General features: G+C 36.8%; 1 protein-coding gene across 9 annotated transcripts in view; it reads left to right on the top strand.

Moving 5' to 3' along the window:
* Window positions 1–11,550, top strand: part of ZNF638 (zinc finger protein 638) — a 135,188-nt gene extending 123,638 nt beyond the window's left edge. For 6 of the 9 annotated variants that reach the window (XM_069583641.1, XM_069583643.1, XM_069583647.1 and 3 more), the window contains 7 exons: window positions 37–1,255; window positions 1,840–1,905; window positions 3,765–4,719; window positions 5,526–5,630; window positions 8,853–8,942; window positions 9,672–9,790; window positions 11,230–11,550. In XM_069583641.1, the coding sequence (XP_069439742.1) occupies window positions 37–1,255; window positions 1,840–1,905; window positions 3,765–4,719; window positions 5,526–5,630; window positions 8,853–8,942; window positions 9,672–9,790; window positions 11,230–11,295 (2,620 nt within the window). In that variant the 3' untranslated portion in view covers window positions 11,296–11,550. Of the gene's footprint in view, window positions 1–36; window positions 1,256–1,839; window positions 1,906–3,764; window positions 4,720–5,525; window positions 5,631–7,454; window positions 8,802–8,852; window positions 8,943–9,671; window positions 9,791–11,229 lie in introns of those variants that run through there. The other 3 variants (XM_069583642.1, XM_069583644.1, XM_069583645.1) reach the window with 2 other exon arrangements.
* The last annotated feature ends 1,027 nt before the right edge of the window (window positions 11,551–12,577 follow it).

A 12,577-nucleotide genomic window follows, 5' to 3' on the forward strand; every position in this document is an offset into this window, starting at 1 on the left:
TTTTGTTTGTATTCTTTTGTTTTTAAATACTTTTAGCCCTGACTTGAAAAACAGTCCAGTTGATGAAAGTGAGGTGCAAACAGCAGCTGATAGTCCCTCTATTAAACCTAGTGAGGTTGAAGAAGAATCTATTCCCAACGTTCAAACAGGAACTTTTATACAGCAGAAAGAGCCTTTTGAGGAAGAACCAGAAAAAACACTATGTGTCTCTGATTTTGCTCTTGAAACATTTGAAGTTGAAACTCAAGGAGAGGAGGTCAAAGTGGAAATTCCTCTTGTACCATCCACGTCAGCCAGTATTGACTTATTCACTGAAAATGTAGGGGACTCTGTTTTAAATCAGCAGGTGTATACCAGTGACTTTGAGAAGGAAGAAACAGATATTATTAACCCGGAAACAGAGTTATCAACATCTGATAATACATTTATAGAAGAAAAGAACATCAAAGGAATTCTAGAAGACTCTACATCTGAAGCAGATTTCTTTTCTGGAATTACACAGTCTGTGATAGAAGCTGTAGCTGAAGTAGACAAACAAGAAACTGTTTCAGAAATAGTACCATCTACTTGTGTTGTGGCCTTAGTACCTGGAATTTCCACTGGGGATGAGCAGGCAGTGAGCATAAAGGGAATTTCTGAAAAAACTAACATGGATGAGAAGGAGGAGAATGAATTAAATACTAAGGAAGCCAGAATGGATCTGAAAATAGGAAGAGAGAAGGCTGAGAAGAATGATGGGCTGGTTACAGAGAAGCTGGATAAGGTTGTAGCTGCAGTGAAAGAAAAACCTGCAGAAAACTCAGTGACCAAGGCATGTCCAAATAAAACAGTGGTTCAGGCCGATAAGCCTGATAAAACTAGTAAAATTAGTATGCTGGGTGCATCGAATGCATCTAGCAGTAAGTCAGGCCTCAAGACTGATGTGGTCTCTTCTACAAAGGCAAAAGCTACAGCTGCAAAATCTGAAAACCAGAAAAGTCTTCTAAAATCTGTACTCAGAGATCAAATAAATGCTGAAAAGAGGCTTTCAGCCAAGGAATCAGGTCTGCTTAAACCTACAAGTGCCAGGTCAGGCTTGGCTGAAAACAGCAGTAAATTAAAACCCATTCAGAGTGGTGTTACCAGAGGAAGCAGTGGAAGGATCTCGGCCCTGCAAAGCAAAGATTCTAAACTGGATTACAGGGATGTTACAAAACAGCCTCAGGAAACAGAGGCCAAACCTTCCACCATGAAACGGGATGACAGCAACAATAAGGTGAGGAGGGCAGGAAGAGCCAAGTATCTTTGAAGTGATTAGTCTCTCTATTGTAGCTAAGGAGTTGGAGATGTAATTCCGCTTTATACTTTCATCTCCTCACTCCTTTTGCACCCAAGCTCTCTTTTCCCTTTCTTAAATGACTCCATTGATTTAAGCCAGTAGACGCTTGGAATAATAAGCTCAAATTTGTAAGTTATTAACATGTGGAAGCATTATTTGTATAAAATATGGTCAGTAATAAAACTTTGCATTTAAAACAAAATTCTGCAGTGAATCTCCTGCAGTGATTTAACATCCTGCTTCTGAAATGGGAAACCGTTTTCTCTTTTAAATTAAAACTTCATTTATCAACTTACTGATAAGACATTGTAGCTATTGAGAAGAAAAGATGAGTAAAACTAAGTTTAACTACAGTTTATGGAGATGATTGTTGACTTCACTTGGAATACCTATTAAATATTTGTGTCATTGAATGTGTTTGGGTAATATTTGCTTTCTGCACTGTTTTTTGTTTGTTTTAAAGGACATTAATAATCTAGTTGTAAATTCTGTTTTTCTGTGTTTCTTATTTAATATTTCAGACTTTGACCACGCAAAACACTAAGAATCCTAAAAACACCACTGGTAGAAGTTCAAAATCCAAAGAGGTAAGAAACAGTCCACTAATATGGACCCATCTGTTCCTTCATTCCCTAAGAGTTCGTCTACCTTGTAACTTGTGTCTCTCCTATAATAATTAGCTTGATATAGAGCAAGGGACAGGAATGGGATATTTTATTTTTGACCTTACTACCAGTTTGTTTTCTGACCTTGAGCTAAGCTAAATAGTTTGTGTTCTTAGTGTGGGGCAAAAAGTTATACAGGGATGGAAAGGGAATTAGAAAGGGAGACACCTCCAGTCTCTTCTCAATAAGAATAGGTTGTAATACAAAATAAAGTCTTGTGTGTAAAGGAGATTGACTTTTGACTGGAGTCCTCTCCAGTTTGTGGTCCTTTTGGTATGGTTCAATTTACCCTAACTAGATGGGTTCTAAGATTTACTTTCTGGTTATTGACATCTACTGCCAAATAAACATACTATAATTTTTATTTGGCTGTTTGGTATTTTAGGTTTCTGTTACTCATAGATTATTTTTTCAGTTATTTTACTTTTTTCTTCTGGTAGGGGATAAATTTGAGCCTATTTTATTAGAGCAAGGAGAAATGTTACTAGCTTAAAAACCCAGAAGTAAGGATTATGGTTGGTTTCATGGCTTAATAAATTGATCGTATAGTTGTGTACAGATTCCCCCTCCTGCCCCCAAATTAGTGGGGTATGTATTCTAATGCCATTATTATGTTTGCTAGTAATTGACCATTGATAGCATACTAAATGTGTAGGAGGCCTGCCAGGAATTTATTTTCTTTAGTATTAGCACCATTTTTCAAATCACAGATAACTGTTTCTTTTTAATTTTTTTTTATTGTAGTTATATTTGTCATTAAGTCTTAGTAATAAGTTTTCCATGTAACTTCCTCAAAACATAAACCTTACATAGGCGTACCTTAGAGATATTACAAGTTTGGTTCCAGACTGCCATAGTAAAGTGAATATCACAAGAAAAGTGAGTCACATAAATTTTTTGGTTTCCCAGTGCATGTAAGTTATGTTTGTGCTATACTGTACTCTGTTAAATGTGCAGTTGCATTGTGTCTTCAGGAAGTGTACATACCTTAATTTTAAAATTCCTTATTGCCAAAAATGCTAATCATCTGAGCCTTCAGTAACTTAGTAACTTTTGTAAATAGAAGCATCAAAGATCACTAACTAGGGATCATCATAACAAATATACTAACGATGAAAAAGTTTGAATAATGTTAGAATTAGTGAGATGTGACAGAGACATGCAGTTAGCAGATGCTGTTGAAAAAGTGGAGCCAGTAGACTTGCTTATCACAGGGTTTTCACAAATCTTCAATTTGTAAAAAATGTATCTGCAAAGTACAGTAAAGCAAAGTATGCCTGTATCTTAATATTGCATATCTTAAAATATGTATTATATGTGTAATTCATCACTGGAACAATCTAGTTAACTGTTAACTTTGTAGTTTCATTTGAAGTGCTTTTAGTAGTCTGTGAATTCTTCAAAACTCTCAGTAGATATCATTTAACATATGGAAGCTGTAAGCTTTTACATTGTATTGTTTGATAAGTGCTTTAAATGCAGTATTTTTGTGTGTCATATTTTAAAACTCATACATCATTTAGGAAATAATTGTAATCTTACTGAAATTGGATTGATATTGTTAGGATTTACCTTTGGCATTGTTTACTCTTTGGCTTTTTGGGGCTTTGAAAAATAATTTCAGCTTTAGGAAACATCTCTGCTGAAATTCTCATACCGTCTCTTGAAATTTTCACAAATGATAGATACATCATGCACATTTATTGAAACTATTTGGGACCTAGCCAGTTATCAGTAGTTGTTCACAGTTCTGATTTTTTTGTTGTTGTTGTTCCAAACAGGAACCTTTATTTCCATTTAATTTGGATGAATTTGTTACTGTGGATGAGGTTATAGAAGAAGTAAATCCTTTTCAAGTCAAGCAGAATCCACTGAAGGGAAAAAGGAAAGAAGCTCTCAAAAATACCCCTGCCTCTGAACTGACCTTGAAGAAGAAGAAGGGAAAGATGTCTGCTCCTCGTGTGGTTGAGGGAGAGTTGTCTTTTGTAACATTGGATGAGATTGGGGACGAGGAAGACGCAGCTGCACAGCTAGCACAGGCTCTAGTCACTGTGGATGAAGTAATTGATGAAGATGACATAAATGTGGAAGACATGGTTAAAAATTCAAACTCACTTCTTACATTAGATGAGTTAATTGATCAAGACGACTGCATTTCTCACAGTGAAACTAAAGATGTTACTGTGCTGTCTGTGGCTGAAGAGCAAGATCTTCTTAAACAAGAACGCTTGGTAACTGTGGATGAAATTGGGGAAGTAGAAGAGCTACCTTTAAATGAGTCAACAGATATCAGTTTTGCTGCTTTAAATACTAAAGGAGATGAGGGAAATACTGGAAGGGATTCTATTGGATTCATTTCTTCTCAGATGCCTGAAGACCCTTCTACCTTAGTTACTGTAGACGAAATACAGGATGACAGCAGTGATCTGCATTTAGTGACTTTAGATGAAGTAACTGAAGAGGATGAAGACTCTCTGGCAGATTTTAACAACCTTAAAGAAGAGCTTAATTTTGTTACTGTTGATGAAGTTGGAGAGGAAGAAGATGGAGACAATGATTTAAAAATTGAGTTAACACAGAGGAAAAATGACCATCCCACTGATAAGAGAGGTGATAGAAAAAAGAGAACTGTGGACAAAAAGAAGACAAAACTTGAAGCTTTGTCTCAAGTGGGCCCAGTAAATGAGAATGTTATGGAAGAAAATCCGAAAACCATGATTGAAAGACGCTCAGCAGGTAGATACATAGAAGTGGTAATTTTTGTTTTATGAGAGGACTACATTTAAATTTTTTAAAATATATTTTATAGTGTTACTGATAATGTCATTGTAGCCAACAGATAGTTGTGGCCAAGTGATATTTTCCAAAGAAATATGTTCAGGATTCACAAAGTTGTCTTAGTTCAGATCTGAGGCCTAAGGTACTGTATCAAGAAAAAAATAACAAAAACAAGGCAAACTAGGGTACCCAGATGAGAGTTGGAATGACAATGTTATATTTGTATTACTGAGAATAATACAGCTTTTGATAAGTAGAAGGCTATTTATATCAGACTGCCTCCTAGTTTTTGCTTCGACATAGAATTTAGGAAAGTTTGTGAAGGTCCCATTTCACTTTTAAGTAATATTTTGATGGTATACAATGATAGGGCAGTTCACTTTTAGTACTTTAGGGAGAGCAAGATAATTTCCAATACAGAAATCTTGAGTGATTTAGCCATACTGAGAGTAAAAAATACTAGAAAGATCTCACAGACTTGTGGAACAAAATAGAAAAAAATGTGTGTAGATTCTTTAAGAAAAGCAGGTAGAGAAGTATAGTTTTGGTCAAGATAAATGGGAAAATAAAAGGAGAATGCTTAGACTAATGCTGAATGTTTTAAAATAGGATTCTCCTATTTTTTTTTTTAATTAGAAATAGGTTTCCTTTCCAAATTTGTATAATACTGTATTTTTTGTAAAGAAGTATTAAAGTTGTTATTCAGAATTAAAACTAACTTAAACACTGTTACTGTTGTAATAAATTAGACTTTCTCTTTAAAGCTACAGTGCCAACCAAGAGAGTTAGAATTGGAAAAATGCCACCATCAGAAAAAGTTGTTATAGTGGAACCAGTGAAAGATGAAGAGGCCTTCCAAATTAGTGAAGGTAAAGTAAGATTAATTGAAGTGGGAGAGAGAGTAACACCACATGAGGTGGTGGTGGTTAAAGTTCCAGAGATCTACTAAGAAAAGTGTCAAAAAAAATTGAACAGGGCAAGGGATGGGAGTGAGGGGAGGCAGCCTATTAATAATTAGATCTGGGTAAAGATTTCTTTGGAAGGAATGATGCTAAAGCTGAAGCTCCAGTACTTTGGCCACCTAATGCAAAGAGTTGACTCATTGGAAAAGACTCTGATGCTGGGAGGGATTGGGGGCAGGAGGAGAAGGGGACGACAGAGGATGAGATGGCTAGATGGCATCACTGACTCGATGGATGTGAGTCTGAGTGAACTCTGGGAGTTGGTGATGGACAGGGAGGCCTGGCGTATTGTGATTCATGGGGTCACAAAGAGTCGGACACGACTGAGCGACTGAACTGAACTGAACTGAAAGGTTTTTATTATTGCCATTATAGAGATTATTGGAGTGAGACAATAGAATAATAGGTGATCCTATTGTAATTTGTTACTAATTTTCATGGAAATGATCATGAAAGGTATTCTGACCATGCTGCAGCATCAAGTAGGGATTGTTTACTAGCTAACTCTTGTGGTCCAGGTTCCTCTCTTTGTGGATGCTGGCAGGTAGCCAGCCAGTGAATTAAATAAGATGTCTTAATAACATTAACATAATTTATGTTGAAACAAATAAGAAACCGTATCTAGAATACTCCAGTTACTTAACAAGTAGTTGTTACTATTTATGTTATGTGTGTTAGGCACTTCAGTCCTGTCTGACTCTGTGACCCCATGGACCCCAGAGAAGCCTGCCAGGCTTCTCTGTCCATGGATTCTCCAGGCAAGAACACTGGAGTGGGTTGCCATGCGCTTCTCCAATGTCTGTTATATTCATAGCAAAATGCTAAATTCCTTGTACCATTCTCTTTGCAGCATCCTCATTGCCCTCTTGCTTTTGTATCCCATGTTCTCTAAGGAAAAATGACCAACTGTGATGCAATCCAAGCTCATTGACCTAGCTCTCAACTGGGTCCTTAGTGCTGTTCCACAATTTATTTAGGCCTCCTTCCTTTCCCATTTCCTAACCAGGTGTAATAAAAACTTGAAACCCTTCTGCTTTTTGTCAAGCTGGATAAAATTTTTTTCTTTTTAGTCTTACTTGATTTCTGTGTATCATTTGTTACTGTTGATCATGTGCTCTTTCTTGATGCTCTCTCTCAGCTAAGTGGGTACTCCTCCTTTGTCTATTCTTCTCCGTTAACCTCTCCTTGATACCAAGCCATAGACAGTGGTTTTGTTGTTGTTTAGTTGTTCAGTTGTGTCCAACTCTTGTGACCCCTCAGACTGTAGTCTGCCAGGCGCCTCTGTCCACAGGATTTCTCAGGCCAGGTTACTGGAGTGAGTTGCCATTTCCTTCTTCCCAACCCAGGGGTTAAACTGTGTCTCCTGCACTGCAGGCAGGTTCTTTACCACTGAGCCACCCCGGAAGCCCATCAGTGGTTTTACTAACTGAAAAATGCTTCTAGCATGACTTCATCAGAGCTTTCCCCCCTCAGGATTTCTCTTGTGATGTGGCAGCTTCAGCTATTAGCTTGCTTAGTACTGCCTCATGTCCACAGAAAAATAAAGGATCACTTCTTTACTGCTTCTGTAACCATTTATTTTCATTATTGGGCAATATGTTTGATGAAGAATATAGCTTAAGAAAGTCATTTCTTAAAACAATTTTAAATTTAAAATATTTGTTTTAATCTTTTAATTATTATCTAACTCTATATATTAATAATACATGGTATTGTTGTTTTTATTATTAGATAAAGGTGCCTTTGGAATGGTAGGAGCAAGTGTGTTTGAGAAAGCTTGTTACTCTGGTAAGGGAATAATTTCTTACAGCAAAAGACTGGAGGCTGTTTTAACCATCAAGTCAAGAAAAGGGAGACAGTCTTTTCAAAATCAGCTCTTTGGGACTTGATGACTGTTAAAGGAATAAAAGAAGAGTATAATGAATTAAATAGTTTCTAGCCATCCCGTCAGATGTGGTAAACAGTGGCCCAGTTACACGGGGAGAGCACTGAACTTGAAATCACAAATCTCCCATCACTTCCTGGCTATGCAACCTTGAACAAAATCAGTTTCTTACCTCTTGGTTTTGCTTTCTCCATTGTGAAGAAATATGCATAATAATGATTTGACCTTCCTATCTCACATGTGTTAAAAGTCAAATGGGATATATATATAAAAGATTTGTCAAGTGCTATATTACAGTTAGGTGTTTCACCTACTAAGGGTAACTAGAATTGCCTGGAACCAGTTTTTGGTTTTGTCCTCCCCCAAGATCATATTATGTAGTCTGCTGATAACATTGAGTGCTTTCTTAGATGTTAATGCACTTTGCTGGATTTGAATGTTTGTAATTTTACTTGTGATTCAGTCTAACAAGGGTCTTAGTCCATCAGTGTAGACTCTGTTTTTCTTGGTTGGAATGCCTTCTATAGAGGCCGTCAGAATTATTCTCTGCTCGTGTGCTTTTCCCTTTACTCTGCACTCTTCTCCCAATCCAGCACTTTTGCATACACATGCTAACTGTTATCTGTAATGTAGAACTTGAACTTCTCCCATTAACCTTTGAATTTTTTCTGGAATCATGTATAAATATACTGTTAAACTTCAGTCCCATATCCTTAAGTCCATTTAATAAGGTTGAACCGATTTACCCGCTTATTCCTTATATAAAGACTCTTGGAAAAATAGTTGGGTGAGAAAGGTTTACTTAGAGAGATGATCCATAAATTAATCTTTGTAGGCAGAGATTATCTGACGTTAGCCTCGCAAAATCTAGAAATGGACCCATTTGCAGTGAAGGGATGGAGATGCAGGTGTAAAGAATGGACTTTGTACACACAGTTGAGGGAGTGAGTGGGATGAATGGAGAAAGTAGTATCAACATATATACACTATTGTGTTTGAAGTGGAGAGTTGGTAAGAAATTGCTGTGTAACACAGGGACCCATTCTGGCGCTATGTGATGACCTAGAGGGTTGGAATAGGGGGAGGGGAGGGGGGAGGCTCAGGAAGGAGGGGATGTTATGACTGATTAACGTTATTGTATACCAGAAACCAACATAGCTTTGTAAAAATTAAAAGACAGATCTGTAAATCTATTTTGAGTAACTTTTTTTCTTTGAAAAATTTAATGACTTTGGTTGGTGAAGAATCTGGATTAGAGGATTCAGAACCAGAACAGAAACGCAAGAAGACTGAGGACTCTTCAGGGAAATCAGTGGCACCTGATGTCCCTGAAGGTAAAGTAAAAATGACATTTTTCCTTATCCACATGAAATAAAAATTCGGTATCATAATAAGTATTCTGTTGTTTAGGTAAGAAATGTGGCAAACTTGCATAGATGATTAGAGGAAATTAACAAGTTTTGCACACTAGCATTTCTGTGTTTTTACCTGGCAAAGATAGTTTTATTGCACTCTTGAAGTTTGGGATATGTACTCTCTTTGTTGCTCTGATAAAAATTGAGTTATACTTTCCCAGACAGAAATTACAGTTGAGTATTAGGACATGCTGGAAAAGCTTAGCTGGCAAACTTTGTTCATGGCCAGCTCAGATGAGATGGGGGGCACCTTCTTTGTTTACCTAATATATTCCTCAAGCATACGGTTGCCTGTCATTTTGCCTCTTTGTACCGTTATACCGTTTCTTTTTTTAAAAAAACAAAACAAAACACACAGTGGATGCTTAAGAGATTTATTTCAAAGACTGCCAGGTTCTTTCCCAGTGCCCTGGCATCCTGGAAGCTCTGGAATATTGTAGAATTCATTTAAAAATAAAGACCTCAGTTTCATGATTAGAGATTTAATTGCTCTTGATCGCTATGTTTGTGTGTATATATATAAGTATATGCTGTGCTTAGTATGTTTGTCATGTTTAGATAAATTTATTAACACAGCTATGGAAAAAATATCATTGATTTTTTTTTTTTTCCTTTCCTCTTCCCCTTCTCTCTTTCTGAATTTTCAAGATTTAGACTTTCTTGTACCAAAGGCTGGATTCTTCTGTCCAATTTGTTCCCTCTTCTACTCAGATGAAAAAGCAATGACAAATCACTGCAAGAGTACACGTCATAAGCAAAATACAGAGGTAAGTTTTTTATTCTTTACTCTTCATAGAATCTTCAGGTGGTGGTACTACATCCAGAGTACTGAAGTGTCCTTACAAAATGTACATTCTTTCCCCTTTAAAACAACTTTTTAAGGTTTGTGCCAGTTTATTTGTGTCCTTCACTGTATCTTGCCACTAACTTCTAGTTTTTATTCCTTATTTTCTTGTAACATTTGCCAGAATAGATTTTGTGTATTACTAGTCCCATGTGACACTCAATTAAAATGTGGGAAACTATATAATCTGATGCCCTCTTGCAGAGTCATGGACACATAATATATTAATGTTTTGGACTTGTCTAGCCAAAGAATCCACTTAACTTTATTTAAGCCATTTCCTTACTACCACTACCCCCTTTTAAAGTCGTATATATCTTTGGGAAGCATTTAGATTACAACCACAGAGAATCATCATTAGCCATAGTTGAAACAGTGGTCCTCATTTCCTCCTGAATGTTTGAGAGTTGCTCTATGTATCCTCTATATTTAATTTGTGCCACAGACACTCACCTAACATTATTTGAGCTGTTATTTATTTGCTGGAAGCGTATTCAGTCCCCCAGTCAACTTAACAAGTATGTAAACCCAAGGATCTAATCCCCAAGATCACATAGCTAGTTAGGGGCAGATTTAGGATTTGAACCTACTTTTGTTTTACTCTAGGCTTGTGCCCTTAAACTTGTGCTGTGCTACCTGTGCTCTTAAGTTAACATGTCACTTTTCCACTCGAAATCTTCCACTGGCTTCATATTACCCTTAGAATAATACCCAAACTTCTTATTGTGGGTCTTTAAGGCCCTATATGATCTGATTCTTTTCTGCTTCTCTGACCTCCTATTATTGCTCACTGTGTTCCAGCTTTTTTTGTCTCTGTTTTATTTTTCCTATATTAAAGTCCCCTTTGCACTTTTATATTGCTATTCTTTTACCCTTTCGTGACCCCTCTTGTCTAACTGGTTCTTCATCATCTTTTAAATCCTAGCTCAAACAACAGCGTCCCTGAAAGGCCTTTGACAGAAAAAAGACCTAGCTAAAATAGAGAACACCTCCCACCTAAAAAAGAATCAGTCTCACTTACCATACTGTCTTTCTTTCCCTTATAATACTTACTGCTACCCCCGAAATTATCTTAATTGTTTATTATTTCTCTTTTCCCACTAGAATGTGAGCTCCATGAGGTGAAGGGTCTTACCTATCTTGTTGACCACTGAGTCCCCAAGCATCAATATAATGCATAGTATATCATAAATACCAGATGATTGATGAAAAGAAGGAATGTTAATCTAAGGCACTGTTTCTTTAATCTTTATTTTGTAGGATCAAGCTTATTAACTTGTAAATACAATGAAATGTGTTAGGTATAATTGTAACACAGCAAAGCAACATCTAATAAATATATTATTAAATTGCTTTTAACAGAAGTTCATGGCCAAGCAAAGAAAGGAAAAGGAGCAGAATGAGGCTGAAGAAAGAAGCTCTAGGTGATTGAGGGGGTGGGGGGAAGAATTCATTAGAAATTTGTTTAGGGTCCAGTTGATTTGTGTATTTTTGTTATCACTTAATTTGTAATTTTTGTTTCAGAAGCAAATATTCATGTTGTACAAATTTCTGATTGCCCTTGATGTAGAGAGACTGATGGGGAAAGTATGATGGGTTTGATTTTTATATCAAATCATCAGGCATGGAGAAATATCTTTTAGAAGTGTTAAAATAAATGTTCCTACTGTATATTTAAAATAATCATGTTGTGTTTGTGGCTGATTTATTAAAGACTTGCTTGCCTCTGGTTGCAGACAGACTTCTCTACAACCACTGTGACTTGGGGTGCTTGGGGATTCTTCTACCATTACTAGGAATCAAGGCATGACAGTGTTTGACTTTGCTTCAGCTATCCTTGTACAGGTCAAAGATTTCTTAAAATTTTCAGTTTTTCTGGATAAAATTTAATTATGGCATGCTTAGCCCAGGTAGGTTTGAGTAAAACTTTGCTTGACTTTTTAAATGGATTAGAAAGATACTTTTTCTGCTTCTGGTAACAGCTGTTTTTGCCAGGACCCATTTAGGGTGATTCCTAGCAAGTCATTTAATAGTACCTTGAAACTGTGAAGACAGAACAGCTTTTACTTCCTGTAGACCACAGGAATTGCTTTGTAAATCATTTGAATTATTATTGAATATGTTTGTAGGGAGTTGTAAAGGTGCAAAAAAGGAACTCACTGAAATTGTTAGGTGCTGGATACAGTCCTGTACTGTGACGTTGTAGATGAAACCGTGCATCAGACATAAGCCTACTGATTTTGAATTTTTAATATCTGATCCTTCCATCTCTTAATATTGCTGTTGTTTGAGTTGCTAAGTCGTATCTGCCTCTTTTGTGACCCTGTTAACTGTAGCCTGCCAGGGCCCTCCATCCGTGAAATTTTTCAGGCAAGCATATTGGAATGGGTACCCATTTCCTTCTCCCAACCCGGGGATCAAACCTGTGTCTCCTGCATTGGCAAGCAGTTTCTTTCCCAATGAGCCACCAGGGAAGCCCCTCTTTTTATTAGAATGCACCAGTTAACAAAGAGGGTGAATGGAAGGAAACAAGAAACAACTATTTGTTTAGATCTGTTACTCCCATAATAGCGCACATTACCTCACAGTCAGCAAGAGAGAAGTGAAGAACACACGACAGCATTTTTCTGTTGTTGCTCATCACACTAAGTGCACACTCAGTTCACACTTAACCATAGCCTGAGCAAAATGGCTTATTGTACCGCATGTC

The sequence above is a fragment of the Ovis canadensis genome, chromosome 3 (genome assembly GCF_042477335.2).
Source record: "Ovis canadensis isolate MfBH-ARS-UI-01 breed Bighorn chromosome 3, ARS-UI_OviCan_v2, whole genome shotgun sequence".
In the NCBI taxonomy this organism is placed as follows: Eukaryota; Metazoa; Chordata; class Mammalia; order Artiodactyla; family Bovidae; genus Ovis; species Ovis canadensis.